This window comes from Onychostruthus taczanowskii, unplaced genomic scaffold (genome assembly GCF_017590055.1).
Source record: "Onychostruthus taczanowskii isolate IOZ18803 unplaced genomic scaffold, ASM1759005v1 scaffold8, whole genome shotgun sequence".
Classification (NCBI taxonomy): domain Eukaryota; kingdom Metazoa; phylum Chordata; class Aves; order Passeriformes; family Passeridae; genus Onychostruthus; species Onychostruthus taczanowskii.
The window spans coordinates 14,424,329-14,445,137 of NW_024505892.1; the positions used below are offsets into that span (position 1 = coordinate 14,424,329).

Below are 20,809 nucleotides of genomic sequence, written 5' to 3' on the forward strand. Positions count from 1 at the left end.
CCCACCCTGCCATGGGCAGGGACACTTTTCACTAGACCAGGTTGCTCAGAGACCCATCCAGCCTGGCCTGGCACACCTCCAAGGAAGGCGTGTCCAGGACTTCTGTGAGTAGATTCAATTATCACATGGATCTGTGCATAAGTGGAGATGAAACTCTGGAAGATAACCAGGGGGTGGTGGGAATAGTATAAAGGGAGGTCTGGGGTGGTATGGAAATCAAGGCACTACCGATGCAAAGCCCTTGAAGACAGAGATTTCAGACATTTATTATTTAACAGATCTCCATCCAAAATATGTGAGTATCCTGTCTCAGTTATTTCAACCTAATTTTCAGACTCATTTGTGTTCAGTTATGCACGAGGGTCTATGGTTAGGTATGAAAATAAATTGTACAGTCTACATGGGTGTAGATTTTTTTGTAATTGTCTGCATCGCTACTTACAAAGATATAATTAAAATGCCTAAAAGAGTTCAAAATCAAGTGACAGAACCAAAAGCATCCTACCTATAGTTTGTTTTGATGCAGAGTAAGGTGAGGTGTGAAATGGCAGACCCAGAGGTTTTGTTGCCTTGCCCATTTGTGGATATCACTTTAGCTCTTGTATTTAGAGGTTTTGCTTTCTTAAGAAGGTAAGCCCTACATTAATTTACTGTTTGTATGCTACTGCCAGTGTCAAGCAATTTTGGCAGAGGGAGTGGTAATAAAGAGATTAATTTTATAAAAGGAAAATCAACAACACAGTAGAGAAAAAGTTTAGCAGTGCCTACACTGAGGAAATTTTTTCAGTGAGACTTCATCTTATAGTAAGCATCACAAAATTGATAAGGGAGATATTCTATATGCCCTAAAAATTAGCAAGACATTTAGATGAGAATTTTTTTTTGTCTCTTTAATAACGGGCGAGTTTAAGTTGCAGGCTTCAGGAAGAGTAAGATTTGCTGAAAATCTGATCGTGACAGAGCTATTTAATCTGATACAATCTTGTACTTGCTAATCACTATTTTCTGTTCCTGTGATCCTGGTGCCTTTGTAAGACATCGATGTAACTGATGGTAGTCTCCAGAAAATGGAGAGATGGGCCATGAAACCCCTGTGCTGCCAGGGCTGGGGAGCTCAGTGCTCCCTGGCAGCCATCCTGAGTTCTGCTTGGAATCATGTCCTCTACCATGGACATTACTCACTTCTCGGATGAGGCTGCAGCTGTAAGCAGCCAGCTCCCCAGTCAGCACAAGTGCCTGGGCTGCTTTGCAAGTTGGTTGTGCAGACTGGAGTGCACCCAGGACTCTCCTGCCTTCAGAGCAATGGCCAGAGCAGCATGTATCACTTTCCATGGCAATCTTGCACTGCAAAAAGGAAAACATGCTATCAAACAAACCCTCCCCCCACAACAAAACCAAAACAAATGTGCCCAAAGGATTCCTCCCCTCCATGTTTTTTTCAGACCCACAGCAAAACCAGTGAATAGATTGAATAGTCATGAAATCTTAGTTTTACGGTAGAATTAATAAAGGATGTTGGATTGTTACGTGGTAACTGAATATTTGAAGAAATGCACTTGCATAAATTTTGATTTGAATGTCTTTTGATTGTTTTCCAGAGATGTGAAAGTGAAGGCTGGTGAATGGTTCTTTGAGGAACGAGCAAAGAAATATCCAGGTGAAGGTAATCACAGGAACAGGTCACAAACTGATATGTAATGTGTAGTTGTCATCTGAGTGAAACACCAAATGTAGTCTGACACTGTATCCAGTGTTTCTTCCCTTTTACCATGCAGTCCACCTGTCTGTGCAGTAAATAAAACGTGAACACAAATTAGCAGAAGGCATTTAAAAGTATAACTTATTTTGTTGGAGTAATAAAAACAAGAAGAATGTTGCTGGCCATGTACATTTGAATTAATGAGCATGTAAGACTTCTAAGAAATACAGTGATGTGAAATTAATGTAGAAGTGTTATATGTACAGAAGATATGGAAGAAAATGATCTTGCATTCATAATTTGTCCAAGTTTAAACTTCAGTTGCTTTGACTGAGGAAGTTCTAAAGTTTAAAGAAAAGATAGAATGAAATAAAAACTCCCATCTATAGCTATAAATTAACAGAGAGCTAAACAGTGTTTCATTACCTTCAGCCAGTTCACTTGCCATTGCCTTGTGCTGGGTCTTTTCAGAGTCATTAAAAATACAAAGTTCTAAAAGAAATTATAGAGGATGTGCATGGATTGTTCTATGGGGTATGTGTTTTGCCAGCAAAGGAGTAGTTAGTGTTTGTTTTCACCTACAATAACTAGCAAGGTGGAGATTTGTTTCCTCTTTCCCTTGAAGTGCCACTTCAGATAGGCATCTGCTTAATTTTGTGCCTGACTGTAGTTAAATGATACAGTTTCACTTCCAGTATCTGCATCTGTGTTTAAGAGTAGTTGGTAAAAAGGAAAGAACTAGGCCTTAAATCTCTATTGGGAAGCTTGAATAGGTAGAATTTTATAAAAGGAAGAGCATAATCAGGCAAATTTTGGGTGGTAGGTGTTTGTGGAAGGCAGCAGGCAACATATTAAGAAACTAAACTAAAGTTTTGTTTTCCTGTTAAAATAATTAATTTAAAATTTGAAAGATTTCACTGAAGTCCATTCTAGCTAACAAAATTTCTGATTTTAACATGTTAGTTGACTGATCTTTTTAAAACACAGTTCCATCCAATAACCATTGATAATAATTTCCTCTCATTCTTCTCAACTAGTATAAAGCTGGTAGTTTTATCAATCTATTAATAATATATTATTATTGGAAAATGTTGTTCTTGGATATCAAATCTCATAATGCAAGTTACTGACTGTCCCTTTTTCCAGCAAAATAAATCAGTTCTCCCTTTGAATTATGAAGACTTTGTGGGTTCTTGAAGCATTTGCTCAGTTAATCTAATGGTAATACTGTTGAAGTCACAAAGAGCTAACGATGTACAGAAGATAAACCTGCAGGGAGAAATGTTTTGTTTAGTTCCTTTGATTAGACCAACTGCTTAAAGGAGTTTTAAAAGTGACAAATTTTGTATAACGGCTGCTCTGTTTGAATCTTCAATCCTGGAGGGACAGTGCCCTCTTTTGGTTTGAAAATATAACAAAACTGAAGTAAGCACTAGAAAGTAAGTGTAACTGAAAAAAACAATTTTACAGTGAAGATTTCTCATGTTGTGCAGTAAAAAAACCCCACATTGTTATGGTTTTTATTAATTTTTTTTGTATCTTCTACCCAAAGAATGAGATTAATGTTTTCATTAAAGTGGTAGATTACTTTTCATGACAAATCAATTTAAAATCTAAGATAGCAAATGTTCTTTATCAATAAGAGAGAATTCAGAAGTTCTGACTGGAAATTCTAACATCCATGAGCTGATTATTGTTTCTACCACTGCTAAGGTCTATTACTTTTATATAAGTAATGTTATAATTAATGACACCTTCAGGAAAACATGGATCGCATGCTGCTTACTGTATCAGGAATTACTAGTGGTTAAAGTCACTCCAGATAACTTCAGTTTACCATTTGTTATATTTGTGATCCCCCAGGAACAAACAACAGTTTTATGAGTCTTCACTGTTCGTGCCTGATGGAGCTCTTTCTCCTTGGTGTCTTCACATCATGTTGTGGCTGCTCAGCTCAGGAATGTGCCATGGTTGCCATTTCCCTGCAGGGATGCTCTTAGCAAAGGGTCTCACTCATGTTTGTGAGCTAGTCAAGCATTTTCATCATTGTTCATGTCTCTAGTAGGAAGAGTGAAAAAAAATTTCATGAGCTGCAAGGGCTGACGATGTGCCTGCTCTTGTAGATATTTCCAGGCTTCCCTTAGTGTTTGAGTTTTGTGGCTGAAGTGTGCTTTAGCACAGTAGGCCCATGCACTGCCTGCCTCCTGGACCCTGGCAGGCCGACAGCACTTAGCAACCTAGGAATGGGCATGTTGGCATCTCTGTGTGATTGTTCTTAGCATTTGTGAAGTTTATCTGAGTGTGTCACCTGCAACAGGGGAGGGTGAAATCATGGAACGATTTGAGATGCAGGAGAGACTTGTGTGTTGCTTGGCACGTGTGCTGATACATTAGTTGGGAATTGACTTCATTCCTGACTTGCATGAGCTTCTGTAAACACAGGCCACTTCCTGAAAGGCACTGATTTTAAAAAGTGTTACATAGGCATAAGTAACTGATGTTGCTACTAAATGGTCTGTTTTTTCCCTCCTTCATAGGCAGACATGAAACAGTTGGTGCAAAGCTCTTGGAATCTTACCAAAATCTAAGGTAAGACTCATAAAAGGACAAACAGTCCTGGGACACTCTGAATTTGTGTGGGTGATATCTTTTGTTATAAACCAACCAGTAGTTTGTATTCCTTTATTATGAAAAATAATCAATACTTTTGGAGTTCAAATGATAAAAGCATAGAAAAATTTTTACTTTCAGCTGTCAGAAATCCACAGAATAGGTCTCACAACAGAGAGTAAGTACCATGTTTGGAGTAATAGTGTCTTACTTGAAATGAAGGGACGTGCATTATCTTTGTTTTATCTGCTTATATTTTTTGCCTAATTATTTATACAATTAGCTGTTAAATTTTCAAAATACTTTAAATTATTGTAAATGAAAGTTATTTACTAGGTGTCATAACAGCATCATTATTTGTTCAATGGGAGATATTGCTGATATGATAGTTTTACAATAAGTAGTAGAAAGAAATTAGACACTTTCACTTACCAAACTTTAAAAAATTTTAAAAGTTTAGTTTACAGTGAATAAATACTTTGACTAGAGGCCAATTCGTGACCATACTTAACTTATTACCAGTGATATATTATGAAGTAACTGTCTGCCTATTAGGTTATTAAAGGAGATCTCTGCCTTAAAATAAACCAAACCAAAAAACTACAACACCAAACAACAACTACTACCAAAATCCAAACCAACCAAAAAACCCCCAAAAGCCCTGTGTAAGATAAGATATGAAGAGATGGTCTCAATTTATTATAATTGTCTGGCAAGGCACAGCTGCATAAGAAAGAAACTTATATTCAGCTGGATAAGATCCTAATAAGATCTTACCTGGATATGGTAAAAATTAAAAAATAATCAAGAAGGAAATTCACCAGCTACCTTAGGATCTGTGATTGTGTTGTGAGAACAGAATCAGTCCATTTTGGTTTTTTTTTTTTTTTCACAGACCAGGACTGTTTACCACAGATGGAATGGCAGGAATGTTTAAAGGGTCTTTAACAGCTCTGAACCCAGGCAAGGAAGGATCCTTTTAGTATTCTAAATAAAGATGACTGCTTTTTGAAAACATCTCTGAACAAGAGATGGGGTGCATTTTACAGCAACTTTGTTTTAGAATTCAGGACACAGGCTGTGATACTGCCAGCCATATAGAAGCCTAGGGAGCCTATCCTAAATTAGGTCTTCTTGATAGTTCTAATTTAATAATTTTACTTGGAGCACCCCAAGATTGAGATGGTAGAAAGGTAGTCCTAATTTCTAAGAACAGGCAATAAACCTGTGCTACAACTCTTACAGACACAGGATGTTGACCCAGACCTTCATAGAGTGTAGGAAACATGGGTAATGAAGATACTGTGCATGGACATGCTTTATTTATTCATCTGTTGGTATCATATATTAATTGTTGCGCTCTTTATCTCTTAAATTTCTAGTAAAATTTCTGTCGTACCTCCAACTCCACCTCCTTTCACAGAATCACCAGCAGGATCCAATGTGATGGCAAATGTATGTATCTGTAAAATATACATATAAGTGCACCCCCTAGGATGTCATTCAATGAAAAGGTCAGCCACAGAAATGTGGTAAATAACTGCTGTAACATCCCTCTGCAATATAAATACAGCCTTTTGCTACTTTGTCATTATTTTTATGCTGCATGGATACTAAGAGAGAAAGTTTAGAGGCTATGAGGGCTGTTTTCAGTTAGTTTTCAGGTTTTGAGGGAAGTGGTTAACCACTCTGCTTGAGTTTAAAATGTTGCATCTGGTTTTGGTGCCTCATCACAGGAAGACTGGACTGAAATCTGAGTTCCACTCAAACCTGAAGGATCCCATGTTCCTGTGACATTCAGTAGTCATGTGTCACTTTTATTACTGTGTGGGAAACAGTGAATTTGATGGCTGGCTTTGCATTACAGTTTCTAGTGGGTAGAATAGTAGAACATGGCTTGAAATTCACAGAAATTGCACTAAATTACTGTTTTGTTTAATTTTGGACTGGATCCTCAGGCCCTGGTTTTGAAGCCCATTGCAGTTCTGTAAACATGCTTGAGTACTTACCTAGAGTTTGTTGAAAACTTTGTTCAGTAATAGATAAAAGTATTGAATACCTTACCACAAATCTGCAATGTAATTAGCTGTTTTTATGAACTTATGTTGTGATCTTTCTGCGTGGAGTTCCTCTTATATGTGAAAGACCATGGAACTGAAAAAATTACTTTCCATCTTTGTCCATTTAGTGTGGTAATTTCCAACTGTGTCAATGTATGTCCTCAGATGTATTTGTCTACAGAAGTGAGCAAAGGGCTGCAGCTTTACCATCTGATTGTTATGTGGCCTGTAGATATGTAGTCATGGGAACTTTAAAATTACAAATATTTTGTGTTTTCTTACTCTTTGCATCTCACATTTGCAGGAACTTGGAGAGTCTAAAAGGTTTAATAAATCTGTGGAAAACTTGTTTTTGTCTCTCACAGCACATATGAAAAGTAAGTAGCTTTCACTGTCTTAGCATTCCAGTATAATGTAGTCAAACGTTTCGATTTTTTGGCCACAGTGTTGGCCAAGAGGTTGTTATAAAAAAAGGCTATCAAGTAATGGCTGAAACTATTAATTGTGCCAACCTGAAAAATAATACAGGAAATCTAATTCTCCTTAAGTATTCTGCCAGTTGTTAAATAAATGGATTATATCAAACACCTTTCTTTAAAGATGTGAAAAGACTGTATAATTTTTCTTTTCCTTTACCAGGTGTTCAGATGCAGTATATTTAATTCATGTTAGAGTAATAACCAATTTCTGATCTTCATGTTTTCTGGCCAAACCCCAGCTGACCCGATTAAGGAGTTTGTCATTTAACAGGAGTTTAATATTTTCATTCACTGGCAGTATTCATGAGGACTTCCTCTTTCTCAGTCTAGTTGTGTGGAATTTTTCAGTGTACATTTCTAAGTGCTTTCCAGTCCTAACAACTCCTATTCCCTTCTGATGCTTTTGGTTCCTTCCATTCTCTTACACTGCCTGCTGTTCCTAGGGATGCAGACTGTGTGTGTACCTCTAAGGCTAACTACACTGAGGACAGTCAGCCTTTGTAAAAAACAAATTAAAGGCATCAGTGACCAGAGGAAAACAACTTCTGAGCCTTTAGAAGATTACAGGGGCTTGCAAATTTGCATGGCTTTGAACAAACACTAGTATTTTCTTACTAACTTCAACTTACACAACCCCCATGTGAGATTAGACATGAACAAATCTGGCTTCAGTGCCTTTCTGCCTTTCCCCCTAACTCTTGTTTTAGTTCTTGTTTGGTCTATCCTTTAGCTTCTTCCACCCATCCTAAAGACCTATTTTCCTTGAACTATGCAAATTTAATGTTGTGTCTGTGAGAAGACATATTAAAGCTATGCAGAGACATGGTGATTTCCTCCTAAAGAGAAGCAAACAGTGGTGTAAGACCTTGGAAACAGTAATAGTGGCAGCACAGAACTGGATGCAAAGTGTAATTTATTCAACTTTCCATTAGTTTGAAACCTGGCCATATCCCAGAGTTACTGGCAAAAACTATCAGGACTGCAGCAAACTAATTTATTATTTTCCTGCTACCAAAAGGAAGGTTTTACTCCACTCACATCTTTCTTTTCTCTGTTTTGAGCATTATGCTGCTATAATTAGCATCTGGAACCCTCTGGAAACTGATTTAGCTCTTTTAAAGGGCAGAACATTAACCTAGACAAAACACATAGGTACTTTTCTGCTGTTTTAGTGAGTTAAATGGGATCAAGGTAAAATATGTTGGAATGTGTACAACAAAGAGTGCTGGTCCATGTGATCAGGGGCCTTATCAGGGATGGAGAAGAGCAGAGCAGGCATTCCAGAGGGAGATGGAAGCAAGTTCTCAGTTCAGTTCAGCTACAGGTGAAACCCCACTCAGGTCTCTCATTCTCAGTTACTGTGGAGCAGTTTAATTTGGGAGAAAATAACAGGCTGTTGCAATCATTTAAGTCAGTAATTAAAAAGTATAGGAAGTCTTACAGACTTGGGTTTCTTGACTTAAGAAAGCAGCTTTTCCAGACAATATGGCTTCTCAATGAAATCTGGTACTGTGCTGATAAATGTTTTTGATCACGAGTGTCTAAAGTTAGTACCCTGTATCTTATCTAGATAGAAGTGTCCTGGTTTGCAGAGGTATTTAACACACCCAGCTCTTGTGTACTGCAGTAAATAAACGTGGAGAAGCTCGTTCTGCCTGTGACTCTCTCACTGGAGCCAGTGTGTGTGTGTGTCTGAGAGCAGCAGGAACGAGGGATCGGCGCGTGCAGCACAAAGCTGCCATTGTACAGTCTGCTCCTTTATGCTGCTACCTCCTGTTCCAGTGTGGCTTGGCAGCAAGAGGAGATTATAATGCAATGGTGGTCTTTTGGTGAATGTAAAATGAATTGCTGGTTGTAGTTTTATTTGCAGTGAAAAATTGCCCTTGGCGCTAGAGAGAGTGTCAGTCTTAATGATATTTGGGTAGAGAAGCCAAAAGAGGAATAGATATGAAAACTGAACATTTGTGTTTTCTCACACAATAACCTGTTCTGTAACCTGTTCCTTGTAAGAGAGTGTGGGGCAAGGCTGGTGTTTCTGCCTCTACTGCTGTTCAAGGCACTCAGATTGTATCTATTCCATTAGAACTCTCAATTCCAGTCTCTTTTATGATCTCTGATTTCATTGTGTATGTTAAAAACCTGGTTTCATTTACAGAGATGGCTTAATTGAGCCTGCCTTTGAATGGGTCACATGGTGCCTTAATGGTGTACACAGAGTACAGTAAACATCTGAGGACTGATTGCTGCTAAGAACAAAACTAACCCAGAGTGTCTTTAAAAATCACACTTGAGTGCCATTGGTTTTGAATACTGTAATGTTGTATTGTCTGCTGTCTGAGGTTTCTCCACAGAGGTTCATGTTGTGAGAGAAGTGTTTATTTCTTCTGTATGAATTAAACATATGATAGCTATTTCTTGTGCTGCTTATAAATTTTTAATTCTTCGTGAGAGTCTATCTGGGATTGACAACGAAGTATCTGCAGTTAAGCCTGCTCATATTCAACTTCAGAAATCATGGATGAGTGCTGCCCTTCCCTTTAAGCAAAATTCTGAGTGTACACTGAGGAATAAGAAGTGAAAAGTGGGGCATCAGATGTTCAATCATCCTCTAGATTTATTTGCTAATAAACTAAATGTTACTGAAGTGCTAATGCAACAAGATGCTTAAGTATGGACATAAGCTTATCCATATGAGTAATGTTATTGAAGTCATAAGGGCTATTCAGGTTCTTAAAATTATGTGTGGTTTGGGACCAGAGTATGTAATATCTCTCCTTTCATCCATATTTTGGGATACATTTCTAAATATTTTCCAATATGATCTGCTTTCTACTTTTCATTGTCAGGTTGCTTTATGTTGTAATGATTTTGCTTTTATCCTGAACCAAACCGCTTTACAAATCAAACTATACATAGGAACTGCAGTAGCTGCTTCTGAGAGGAAACTGTATTTGATGGCTTACAATTCCTTGCAGCAGCTATAATGATAGGCAGCAAGGAGTATAATTTCCAGTTGAAACAGCATGAAAGATTTTATGCAGACAAAATATAATTATATACAATATGACAACCACTTGTCTTCCCAGCTGCTTCTTACTCTTAGGAGATCAATGCTGAAGGTGCAGGATGACAGTTTGAAAGCTACAGAATTAGCCTATAAATCTATAGGATTGCTTGCAAAGTTCGTTATAGTGACTTTTCTCTTTATTTTATCTTCAGAAATATCAAAGTCCCAGAATGATATGGCTGACAGATGTGTCCTAACCAGAGATTATGGGAAGAATGTGGAAAGAAGAGAGCAAAGAAGGAGCCAGTCTGACACTGCAATCAACATTACAAGCAGGGTATCCATATTATTATACACAGTCTCTAAATTGTAAGAGCTGTTTCAGAGTGAAATGCATTTGTGAGAGCAATCGGGTGCACAGTGGAATTTTTCTTTTATTTTATGAACAGGACATAGCTGATGTTCACTGACTGTGGTCAGAACTCTGATTCTTCACAAGGTTTTTCACAAATTCTGTACAACTGATGTCAGCCCAGAGTTGAAATGTTAGACTGAGATTTTTAGCAAGGGAGGGGGAAGGATGACGAGGATGGGACATTTTGTTCACAGTTGCTCACAGATTCCCTTGAGGTTGAATTGATACCTGCTCTATGTGATTGTTAGACTGCAAGGAAATGCTCTGCCTTGTCTTCTTCCAGCCTCTTTTGCTGCTGAACAGGACAAGCTATGTCCATCCCAGACCCATCCTGATGTTTTCTGAGCATTTTTTAACTTGTCAGGGAGAATGCACTGCTGTTAGTTGCTATGCAACCTTCCTTTTCCTTTTGCTTTGGTTACAGTCTCTAGCTTTCAGTGTTTTCTTGAGAAGTTTGAGAAAAATCCAGTCAAATGTTTTCCTATAAATTTTGCAGGGCTGAAGATGATCTCACATTTCTGTTTTAGAGTTACACTGAAGATTTTGTTTTGTACACTTTCAGCTCTTAAGTGACTGAACTTTGTCCATGCTCAGTTTTCCACATTGTGGTTACTTACTGAATTGCCTTGTTAGTCTGAATGAGGTCAGTGTGGTTTGCTAAGTGCCTGGATTAGATGCTGAGAAAAGCCCTTGCTTTGGGCCAGACCTTGTGGCACACATTGCTCACAGCTCCCTTGTGCACTTTTTCATTTTCCTCAGGAGTGTTAGGTGCTGATAAAAGGAAGAGACAGGATGTCCAATTGCTTGGACTGGGCAGTTTGAATTGGCCCAACAACATCTGAGGACTCTGTGAAATTAGTTCTGATATTTGTGTATGCAATTAAATTATCAATAGAATTGGCAACAATTCTTGGTTGTGTGAGTGCTGCTTTCATTGTGGCAGGCCACACTTTGGTATTAGCTTTATTCCACAGGCAAAGTACTGCCCTTCTAATGCACTGAAAAACATCACAGTTGGAGGCAATGTGAATTCAGACTACGCTTCATTGCATGCTGATCACAAACAATCTGCCATGTTTAAAAGACGGATGTGGATTCTTTGGCTTAAGAAATGAATTAGTAGGAGAATCCAAATTATTTGTGTGGATTTTTAATTGCCTGTTTAAAAAGTTAGAACTTATGTCCACGCTTTGCATTGCAAGTTTTGAAAAATAGATTTCTATATTTCTGTGCCAGAGCACTATTTCTCTGAGTCATTTGAACCAATTGGACTATATTTAAGCTAAAATTTTAGTTTTGCAAGAAGTAATGTTGATTTTTTTTTTTTTATTTTGAATGTCCTTCAACTTTGTTTTCCTTTAAAAAGGGTAGCTGTTTACATCCTTGCTAGAACTATGCCTTAAGTTATGGGACAGAACTTGTTTTAAATTACACTTGCCAAACAACTAATTATATTTATAAGAAAATATCATGTTGAAATCTTACTTGCTATGATTTTCACCCCAGAAAGAACTTTTATTTTCAGAGCATGAATCAGAAGAGTGGCTTTTCCTCCTAGAAACTGTACTTTTCTCTAAGGAAGGACTGTGAAGTAGTAACTGTAACCACAAGTTTGAATGTGCAGTGTTGCAGTCTGGGGTACTATTTAAGTCTCAAGGACACTATCTGTTTCTTAAATTTGTTTTCTAAACTTGAGATGTGTGCAGAGCGTGATTCCTTTGGATTAAAGTTGGAAGAGATTATACTTAAACTCAGTATTAGTGGAAAAAACCAAATCCAATGGCAAGAAGTACCAGCCAGTGTAAAATCTGGATTTTGAGAGCCTCTCATCTTTAGAATCCCTAACTTTACTAAGGGAAGTGCAGTTATCCCTGCCTCACTGGGGGAACAAGCAGGCATGTGCCGCGTTTGGGAGCAGTTTGGTAGCCGTGGGATACCTCTCCTGTGGCAACAGCAGCAGACATTAGAGCTGGGCTGGGCTTGTGTCACCTGCTGCTGAGTGTAGCACTGGTAGCTGTGCTGCCTTGTCAGACTCGTACGTTCTGCACTGCACAATAGCAAAGTCATTCTGATCCAAGTAGAAGCTAAAATTCAGTGTATTTCAGTTTGTTTTGGTTAGCAAGTGAAAATTGGTCGTGCTTCAGGTTTTATAAAGCAGAAGACACTTTCTCTGCTAGGAAATACTATTTTTGTTTTACTTGGGGTTTTTTTGAGACTGTATTCTGAATACATTTTGCCTGTTTCCCTCTCACAAGGTGACTTAATTCTTGTATCTATTCTTAAGGCAGGGCACTTAATAGACATCACAATTCCTGTGTGTTGTAATAATAGACTGGTTAAGATTTTGCACAAGCTGTTTTTTTCAGAAGTAATCTCACTTGTGTTATCTCACCTCTTGTCCTCATTGTCTAGTGCTGTCTGCTGCTGTGCAGGAGGGATTCTTTCACATTTCTTGTTTCCTTTGTGCAAATAAGCCCTAATCCTTGCTATTGATTCAGTCACAGTATTCTTTTTTGTCTTTCAGGTAATCTGTTACACAACTTTTTAAGATAAGTTATTATCTTAGATACTGGCCCTGTAAAATTTCTTACCTTGCCTTTTTCCTATCCATTGAGGTGTCAGTATACGTTTCATAGATTGTATTATCCCCAGGAAATAGTGTGCCACAAACACCAATATTTTGAGCCTATTTCGAGCCCTATGTATTTGTATTTTGGCACTTCATTCTATTGGCTGTTGTTCTTGGTAACAGAGAGAGGTGGCTGAAGAGAGAACTCAAGGAGTTTTGATTTATTTATATATATATATATATATATATTTAAAACTGTCTCAGAAATTATCAGGGTTTTCATGGGAAAATTGGAAAAGTGAATGGACTTAGTCAAAGCAAAGTCAAGAACACCTTGGGAATTTAAACTTTTTCTATAAACAAACGGAAGGGAACTTGTCAGTCTGTTTCTATTTTCAAATCTCTTTCAACTTAGGTTCATTCTTGCATAGGTAAATATGTGCATGTGTCATGCATATTGCAAAATACAGTTTTTAATTTCTTGGAGGCAAGAGTATATTTTCTTCCAAAATTACCATTTTGTTAAGGCCTAATAAGGACTTTTATTAGTATATTGCTACTTTTGGTGCGTTATTAGTAGACTGCTGTTAGTAATTGCTGTGGTTGTGACCCTTAGATTAGCTGGTGGTATGTTGATTTAAAAAAAATTATTAATATAATGAGTGTACCACTAACTGGGTTGAGAGAGTTACAAATCAACATTTAAATTAAGTTGCTACATTATTTTTGAAGGTGTGCCACCTGCATGACCTTAATCAGAGTCAGTTGTAGATATTTACCGAGTTTTCTTCTGATATTATTCTTGAATCAGGATATTTTTCTTAATTTGAAAAAAACCCAAATTGCTTTCTGAATTTCTTACAGATGAAAAGTACACCCAGTCTGCAACAGCTCATCACTGGGGCCCAATATGACAGTGAAACTCAGAGCAAAAGTAGTTGCAAGGGGGAAGAAGACATAACAACCAGTCCCACAAGTGATACCGTTTTCTGTGATGGCAGAAAACATGTAAGTTAAAGGTGAAACACAACAGAAGAGGTGTTTAAAGGGAACAGATATAAAAGCTTCTGTAGAATGCTGGTGCATTTTGGATTATGTTACAAAATGAAGGAAGAATTGCACTTGAGTTTGTATCTGATGAAAGACTGATGCCTTTGGCACAGTCCTCATAGTAACACTGTGAACCTTTTGAAGCATAAGGCAAATTAATAATGGATAATTGATGGCTATATCATCCACTGATAATGAATAATTGATAGAAAAACTTCTGAATTTTGCAAATGCAGCTAACATTCTTCCCATTTGATTATTAGGATTGGGATTGTGAATGTGGTACTTTCGCACCTGGTATCTGGCTTTTTCTCTTCAAGCTTCATTTAGCAGAAGGGTTTTGTCAGTCTGCAAGAACTGTGGTATTGGAAATGTCAGTGAAAATTCAAATGTCAGAATGCCAGTGAATGAAGAGGAAACTGACAGTGATGGAAGCCAGGGGAGCAGTTCATAGGCTTAAGGGTTGAGATTGAATCATCCTCTGTTGGATGGCATTTTGAATACTGCAAATGAGAGAGAAGGAAGCTGATTATAAATGAATTCAGCACAGTGTTTTAAAGCCTCTGTGATTAACTGTGGAAGCTAATTTCTATCTATTAGTGATGAGGCTAAGCAAGGTGAAGTATCCAAAGAATTCACGACTGATCTTGTAAAGAAGGGAGCTGGAATGACTTAGGGAATCAAAATTAAACCAGGCTGCACACTTGACAGAGAAGCAGAAACACACACAGGGACCTAGGTGCTCTCTTGTAGTTCATTGCACTGGGGAGTCTGAGGTGATAACGCTGATAAATGGAAAACAGTTTTGTGTTACATTTGTGATTCCAATGACAACTATTTGAGCTGGGCTACAGAAAGCTCAGTCTTAAAACTGAAATATTTTCTACTATCTGATAAAGGTGGAGGTCAAATTCCACTGAACTTCACTTTGTGGGTAATTGTTGTATGTTAAAGACCACTCCATAAAAAGTGTATCTTCCAGAAAATCAGATGCATTGCTTCCAGCCATGCCAGCAGAAGTACAATACTTTAAGTCATTGCTAAATCCCTGCTCACTGAACCTAAAGTGGTGATTTCCACATAGAATGTATGGGGTGCCTGATCAGGTGGGAGACATATGTAGTGATATTCAGTCCAAACATCATTAATCATAACACCTGTCCAGCCTTCCTAAATAAATAGGATGTTCTGTGGAATACATATGAGGGACTTTCACAGAATTTTGTGTTGGGACATATGATCTTAGGACAAAACTCTATTTGTATTCCATTGCCATAATGGATTTTGGTGGAAAATAAACATTTTCTGGTCTGGTGAATAAAAATATGTTAGTGAATGAAAGTGCAGAGCTGAACAAAGCTGCAAGTTAGACTGATTACACTGATACACTTCTTATGCAGGGAGCAACATTATTTGCAACAAGCATCAGGTCAAAACAGTTCTTACCCTTCTTTGACTTCCTCAGCAAGCACTCTAACCCTTCTTTTGACACGTGTGTGTGTTGCTTAGAGCTGAAAAGAGAGAGTAGATAGCCTCTTTAATCTAATAAATCCCTTGGTGTGAAATGAGTATTTGGCATGCTGTACAAAGGAAGAGAAGCATCTCCACAGAAGAGAGATATGATCTTGCAAACACTGCTTTGCACTCGTAGCTGCTGGGTTGTGCAATGCAGAACTCCTTGGTCAACCAGTCCTGTGTGGGTTGGTGTTTATTTTCGGGAGGAGGAGTGATCTAACACAGATATCTTAGCAATCTAGGGCAGTGTTGCTGGGACACTGATCACAACAGTGGTGCCTTCGTGACAAATGCTGTGTAAAAAGTTTCTAGGGCTCACCTTAAAGAATAGCATTATAAATTAATGGAGATCAAACTGTTCTGAGTTGATAATTTGTTACAGTGAAGGCAAGATAGCACCCTAGAGTTGTGTCTGGGCTGGGCCGCCCAAAGGATTGGTCTCTTCCTGCTCTGCAGTGTCCTGCCTTCTGTCAGTGCTAGACACAAGTGCTCTTTATATATGTGGATGGACCGTATATAAAGCATCGAAACCTTTGCCCCAAAGGTGGAAGTAAACGAAGGGAGAACAAAGTGGCTGAACATCTTTATGCACCTACATGCAACAGCTGAAAGCATTCATGTTTTAATCTCTTCTGAGTGGTCTGCAATACAGAGTACATAATTTTTATATGGAATTGGGACACCTTGTGAAGCATTTACTGGATATAGAGACCACTTTGGTATTTCCTCTAATAATTTCCTCTAATAATGGTAGAACCAAAATCTCCTGGTAGTATACCCTACTATGAACTATGTATTAAAAGCAGTCTAATTCAATGGGGTTTTTTAAAATGTTTTTAGATTTCAGAGGGTATTTTTATTCCCTTTCAGACACTTCACCCATTTTTCTCATGGGAAGCAACATAGCAGTTTTATATGAAAACAGTTTCTAGATCCAGAATTTACTGAAAGCATTTTCTCAGCCTAGGAAGTTTACTGGAGAGAAGAGAAGAGGGCAAAGCAGTAGAATTACAATTGCAGTTGTGATTTTCAGGCATGTTATGGAAGCAAGGGAATATTTTGTACAGATTATCCTAAATTTCATGGTTTGCAGTAGCTTTACAGTGATAGCTGTAAAAATACTGACTACTGAGGGAAAGAAATGTTTTGTCCTGTTTGATCTGAAGCTGCTTTTACCAGACATTTGTCTTTTCTTAGGGGAGCTTGTATAGCCTTAGCAGCACTTGCACGGAGTCTGGCAATTTTGGCAAGGCTAACATCACAGGAGAAATAGAGTTTGCCTTAAAGTACAACTTCAGAGCTTGCATCTTGGAAATCTGCATCAAGGGATGCAAGTACCTGGCTTATGGAGAGGAGAAGAAGAAAAAGTGTAACCCGTAAGTATTTATGTGGAGAAGAAGAAACATAAGGAAAATGTTCTGGTTTTTACAATACTTATACATGTTCTGAGTGAAATGCTGTACTGGCACCTTCAGAACATCCAACGTACACTCCAACCCTTTGCACAGATACACACTGCAAGACAAATAGGTTTCATACCAATTCTTATTTCCATTATGACCATTTTCTGCTAGGAATTCTTTCCCTGCCTGTGAGCAGGCAGTTGGGTATGTGTGTTGCTGGTGAATACCTTTGGGCCTCAGGAACAGCTGATCAGTTTTTAGTTATTAAGTTGTGGCTGAAACATGTTTCTAATTCATCTGCTGACCCATTGAGGGTCACTGGGTGGTTGCTATACTACTTGGATGCTTCCATCTTCTGTGATAAAAGTAAACATTTCAGTTTCTACAACATATTTTAAAATCTAAAGCTGTTTAATAATTCTGCAGCATTGTAAGAGGAAGTAGATGTTTCTGTGCATGAAACATGCCATAGAAAATTTTGGTTGGATAATTAAGCCTTGGTGATTTCTCTGTTTATCACTAAAGAGTCCTCTCTGACTGTGCAGTAACCACTGACATAAAATCACCAGGTGGAGTCCCTGACTACCTGTTCTTGCCCCTGCTGTCTCAGTCTCAATGTTTGAGTATTTGAGTGCCCACATTGCAATTGTGGACTTGCAGTCACTTTCACCTAAAAGGAAATGGATTTTGTGCAGATCTTGCAGAGAATATTCATCAAGACAGGCTTGGTGATGAGCAGTGCTTTGCTGGAAGAGCAGCCTGTGGAGAAGGGCTGTTTGGGAGCATTTCAGAAGTGGGTCAAGGTTCTCTAAGTCCCCTGGTAATTAAGCCAGGCAAACAGTTGCAGGAAGCCTGAAAGGCAATGTGGGAAGTGCTGTGTAGTAAACATTATTTTATGTTCTCTATGGGCATATATTTATATACTTCTGTTGGTTTCCAAGCCAGATGAAAAAGTACAGCACACTTATTTGACATGCTTGCTGAAAAGCAGGCTTTTAACTTATATTTAAAACCTGATTAATTATTTAGCTTATTTGCTGGTTTGAAGTCTGGCTGGCTATGTTTTAATTAAAATTATCTGGGCTCATAGAACAAGAGGCTAAATCATCTAGTATCTGCATATTTTAAAAACTAGGTTTACCTATGGATCAATTTGGAAAAAATAGGGAATATGTGTAAGTTCTGCATTGGTGATATGAGATACAGCTGATTATATTTTCACAGTAAGTTAATCAAGAGGCTCTTTTAAAATTCATTTAAATAATAATATCTGAAATATGTTTAAGTACAGTTTAAAAATGCTTTGTATTATGTAAACAGCTGCTCCTTTCCCTGACAGGCTAGAAGCACTCTCTATTGCTGAAATTCTTTAGTTTTGAAGCCATAACACAAGTACAGCCCACTGAACTGATATTAAGGGAAATACTTTAGTATGGGTGTTCACTTGACCTACACTTGAGAAACTTCGCCTATGAATCATTGGTGCTTGATGTTGGTCCAACTCAGCTTCCAGAAATATTTTTTGGCTGGTTTTTCTTGAATCAATATTAGGGCGGTTTTGAGCCCTTGAAACAATCTCCCATTTTTGTTCTAGTGGCTGTTAGAATAATTAGCATTTGTAAGACCTCTGAGTTATTCTGTATTATTTACCTGATGTTGTGAAGATGAGATTTCCTTCTTGAATGTTGGGGGATTAGTAGTGATTCTAAAGTTGATTGAGTTTGTTTTTTTTTCTTTGAGGACATAATATGCTCTTTGTTTTCATCATAAAGCTGTCAGTACAACTGACAAGGTGACTTCTTTAGGGACTGTTTTATCACAGACCAAGAGTATGAAAACAGGATTGCTGTTCAGATCTTAATCCCTTCCCAAACAATGGAATTGAAACACATGAGCTGAATGGTACACAAGGATAGCTGAATACCCACAAGGATATTGAGAAAATATATAAATAATTTTTTTCCATTTTATTACTTAGGAACTTAAAGTCAATAAAGTTGTTTAAGAATTAAGAAAAATCTTCTCTCATCTAATTGGTTTTTTCATTTGATCTTCCCTGCTCTTTCTGATCACTTTCCATGTATCTTTATCACCAAGGTATGTGAAGGTTTATTTGCTTCCTGATAAATCTCCTTGGAGTAAGAGGAAGACAGCTGTCAAAAAGAGCACAGTGGATCCAGAGTTTGATGAGACTTTGAAGGTATGGTTTGCACTCCCATGCCGCTAACTTTGCATTTCCATGATACAATCCTGCAAGTTCTGAACTGACCTAATAGGGTAGGAGTCACTGAAAATAAGTTTTAAAATTATGGTTTTTCAGTCTAAATAAAAGAGAGTTTCTTTTGGAGCTGCAACATTAGAGAAGTCTGCCTTTGTCCATGAAAATACTTTTAGTGAATACCAGTATTGGTCTGATTTACCGTGTGGTGAAAGCAAAATGTCTTCCATATATACTTTTTCTTGTACATTCAGTAACTGGGTGTATTGGAGAACAGTTGGAATTTTACACAAATATCCTTTTCAAGTGGTACTCCTTTGGTCAGTGCCACTGGAAGCGTCTCTCTAAGTTAACTGTGTGCCAACTGAAATCCACCATCTCTAAACAGCGTCTCCTTCCTTTTCCCTCTGCAACTGATGCCAGGCTCTTTCTTTGTACTTTGTAATAATCCCAGCAGAGAAGAGTAGTTATGCTCTCAATTCCTTAATGCCTTTCAGTATTGCTTCTTGCATCCTTGTTAGAGTTGTGTGTAAGAAACTGGAGTCATTATTCTTACTTCCCCGTCACTTCATTAAATATGAAGCTGAGTACTGTCAGCCAGGAGAGCCTGCCTTAGTTTGCTTGTTCCCAGCTTCCCCAGCTCCACTTCTGTACTCAGATCACTACACACTGTTTTGTGTGTGTGCTTTGGCAGGCTGCAGCAGGACATGAGATGATGAGTGCTTCAGTAATATATTATCTTGGAAGAGATAGGACACAAAGTTAATGGAGAGGCAAACTTGTGTTGTTTCTTGAACTACACAAAATTTTCAGTGTTATCCCCAGCTCTTGGTGTGTGTGAACATCAAGAATCAATAGTGAGTGAAAGAAGCAAAGTGTTTGTAAAGACAATAGTTAAAGTTTGATAATAACATAAAAGGATTTTTGTATTGTATGTGATTCTTATACAGCCCAAAGCTGTATAAGGGTTTAAATTGGCAGAAAAAATGGCCAGAAGTTGAAATCACTGGTCCTAATTTTATAGTAGTTTTTTAATGACAGTTGTGCAGAAGTGATTAAGCAGAGTGAGAGCCATGCCTGAGCTGGCTGCATAAATTCTAAAGGTGTTTACTTGGAAATATTTAAAAATAGTTTAATTATTAGTTTTTCCAGAGTATCAAAAATGGTCAAAAGTGCATAGCACTAGTTCAGGTGAGCTCCGTCATCACACTGACATCCAACTGGGTGGGATTCAGCTGCAGGTTAAGGCACCTGAATTTGGAAGTAGCTTCATGTGTGAGAGCTGTGTGAGTGCTCTTGGGAGTCACTGGAGCCCAGGGTGACTCAGGGTGATGAGCCACAGAGCCCACACCCAGCTTGTGATTCAGCAGCCTAAATATGGGTACTGATTTCCTTGCCTGTGCCATTGCCCCCAGCTTTTCATGCAGGTCACCTGTGGGCTGGGTTTGCCAGTCTCAGGGGCTGTATTAGATACCCAGCAATGCCTCAAAGGGCTCTAACTATGTTTGGACAGTGGATCAAGGCTTTCATTAGTCATCAGCTGAATTACTTCCTTGCCCCTGCTGACTGCATTAAGTAGATGTCCACTGACCAGAATGAGAATTTAAGAACCATCATTAGGTGTCTTCTTCTTGAACTGGCTTCCAGAGCAGCCACATTCTGCTGGGAGTGTAAACATAGATATATATATATATAAAAATATGTATATGTATGTAAACTAAACACACACACCCAAAAAGCCAAACCAACCAAGCAAAGAAATAACCCACAACCCCCAAGACCAT

The 20,809-nt window shown here is 38.1% G+C and overlaps 1 protein-coding gene across 2 annotated transcripts in view; it reads left to right on the plus strand.

Annotated features, from left to right (window-relative positions):
- The window catches only part of SYTL3 (synaptotagmin like 3), a 33,102-nt gene that overhangs the window by 7,336 nt on the left and 4,957 nt on the right, over positions 1-20,809 (plus strand). The window contains exons 4-11 of one of the 2 annotated variants that reach the window (XM_041423917.1): positions 1,599-1,663; positions 4,237-4,288; positions 5,692-5,764; positions 6,674-6,746; positions 10,068-10,192; positions 13,704-13,847; positions 16,602-16,780; positions 18,905-19,007. In XM_041423917.1, the coding sequence (XP_041279851.1) occupies positions 1,599-1,663; positions 4,237-4,288; positions 5,692-5,764; positions 6,674-6,746; positions 10,068-10,192; positions 13,704-13,847; positions 16,602-16,780; positions 18,905-19,007 (814 nt within the window). The remainder of the gene's footprint in view (positions 1-1,598; positions 1,664-4,236; positions 4,289-5,691; positions 5,765-6,673; positions 6,747-10,067; positions 10,193-13,703; positions 13,848-16,601; positions 16,781-18,904; positions 19,008-20,809) is intronic. The other variant, XM_041423918.1, reaches the window with a different exon arrangement.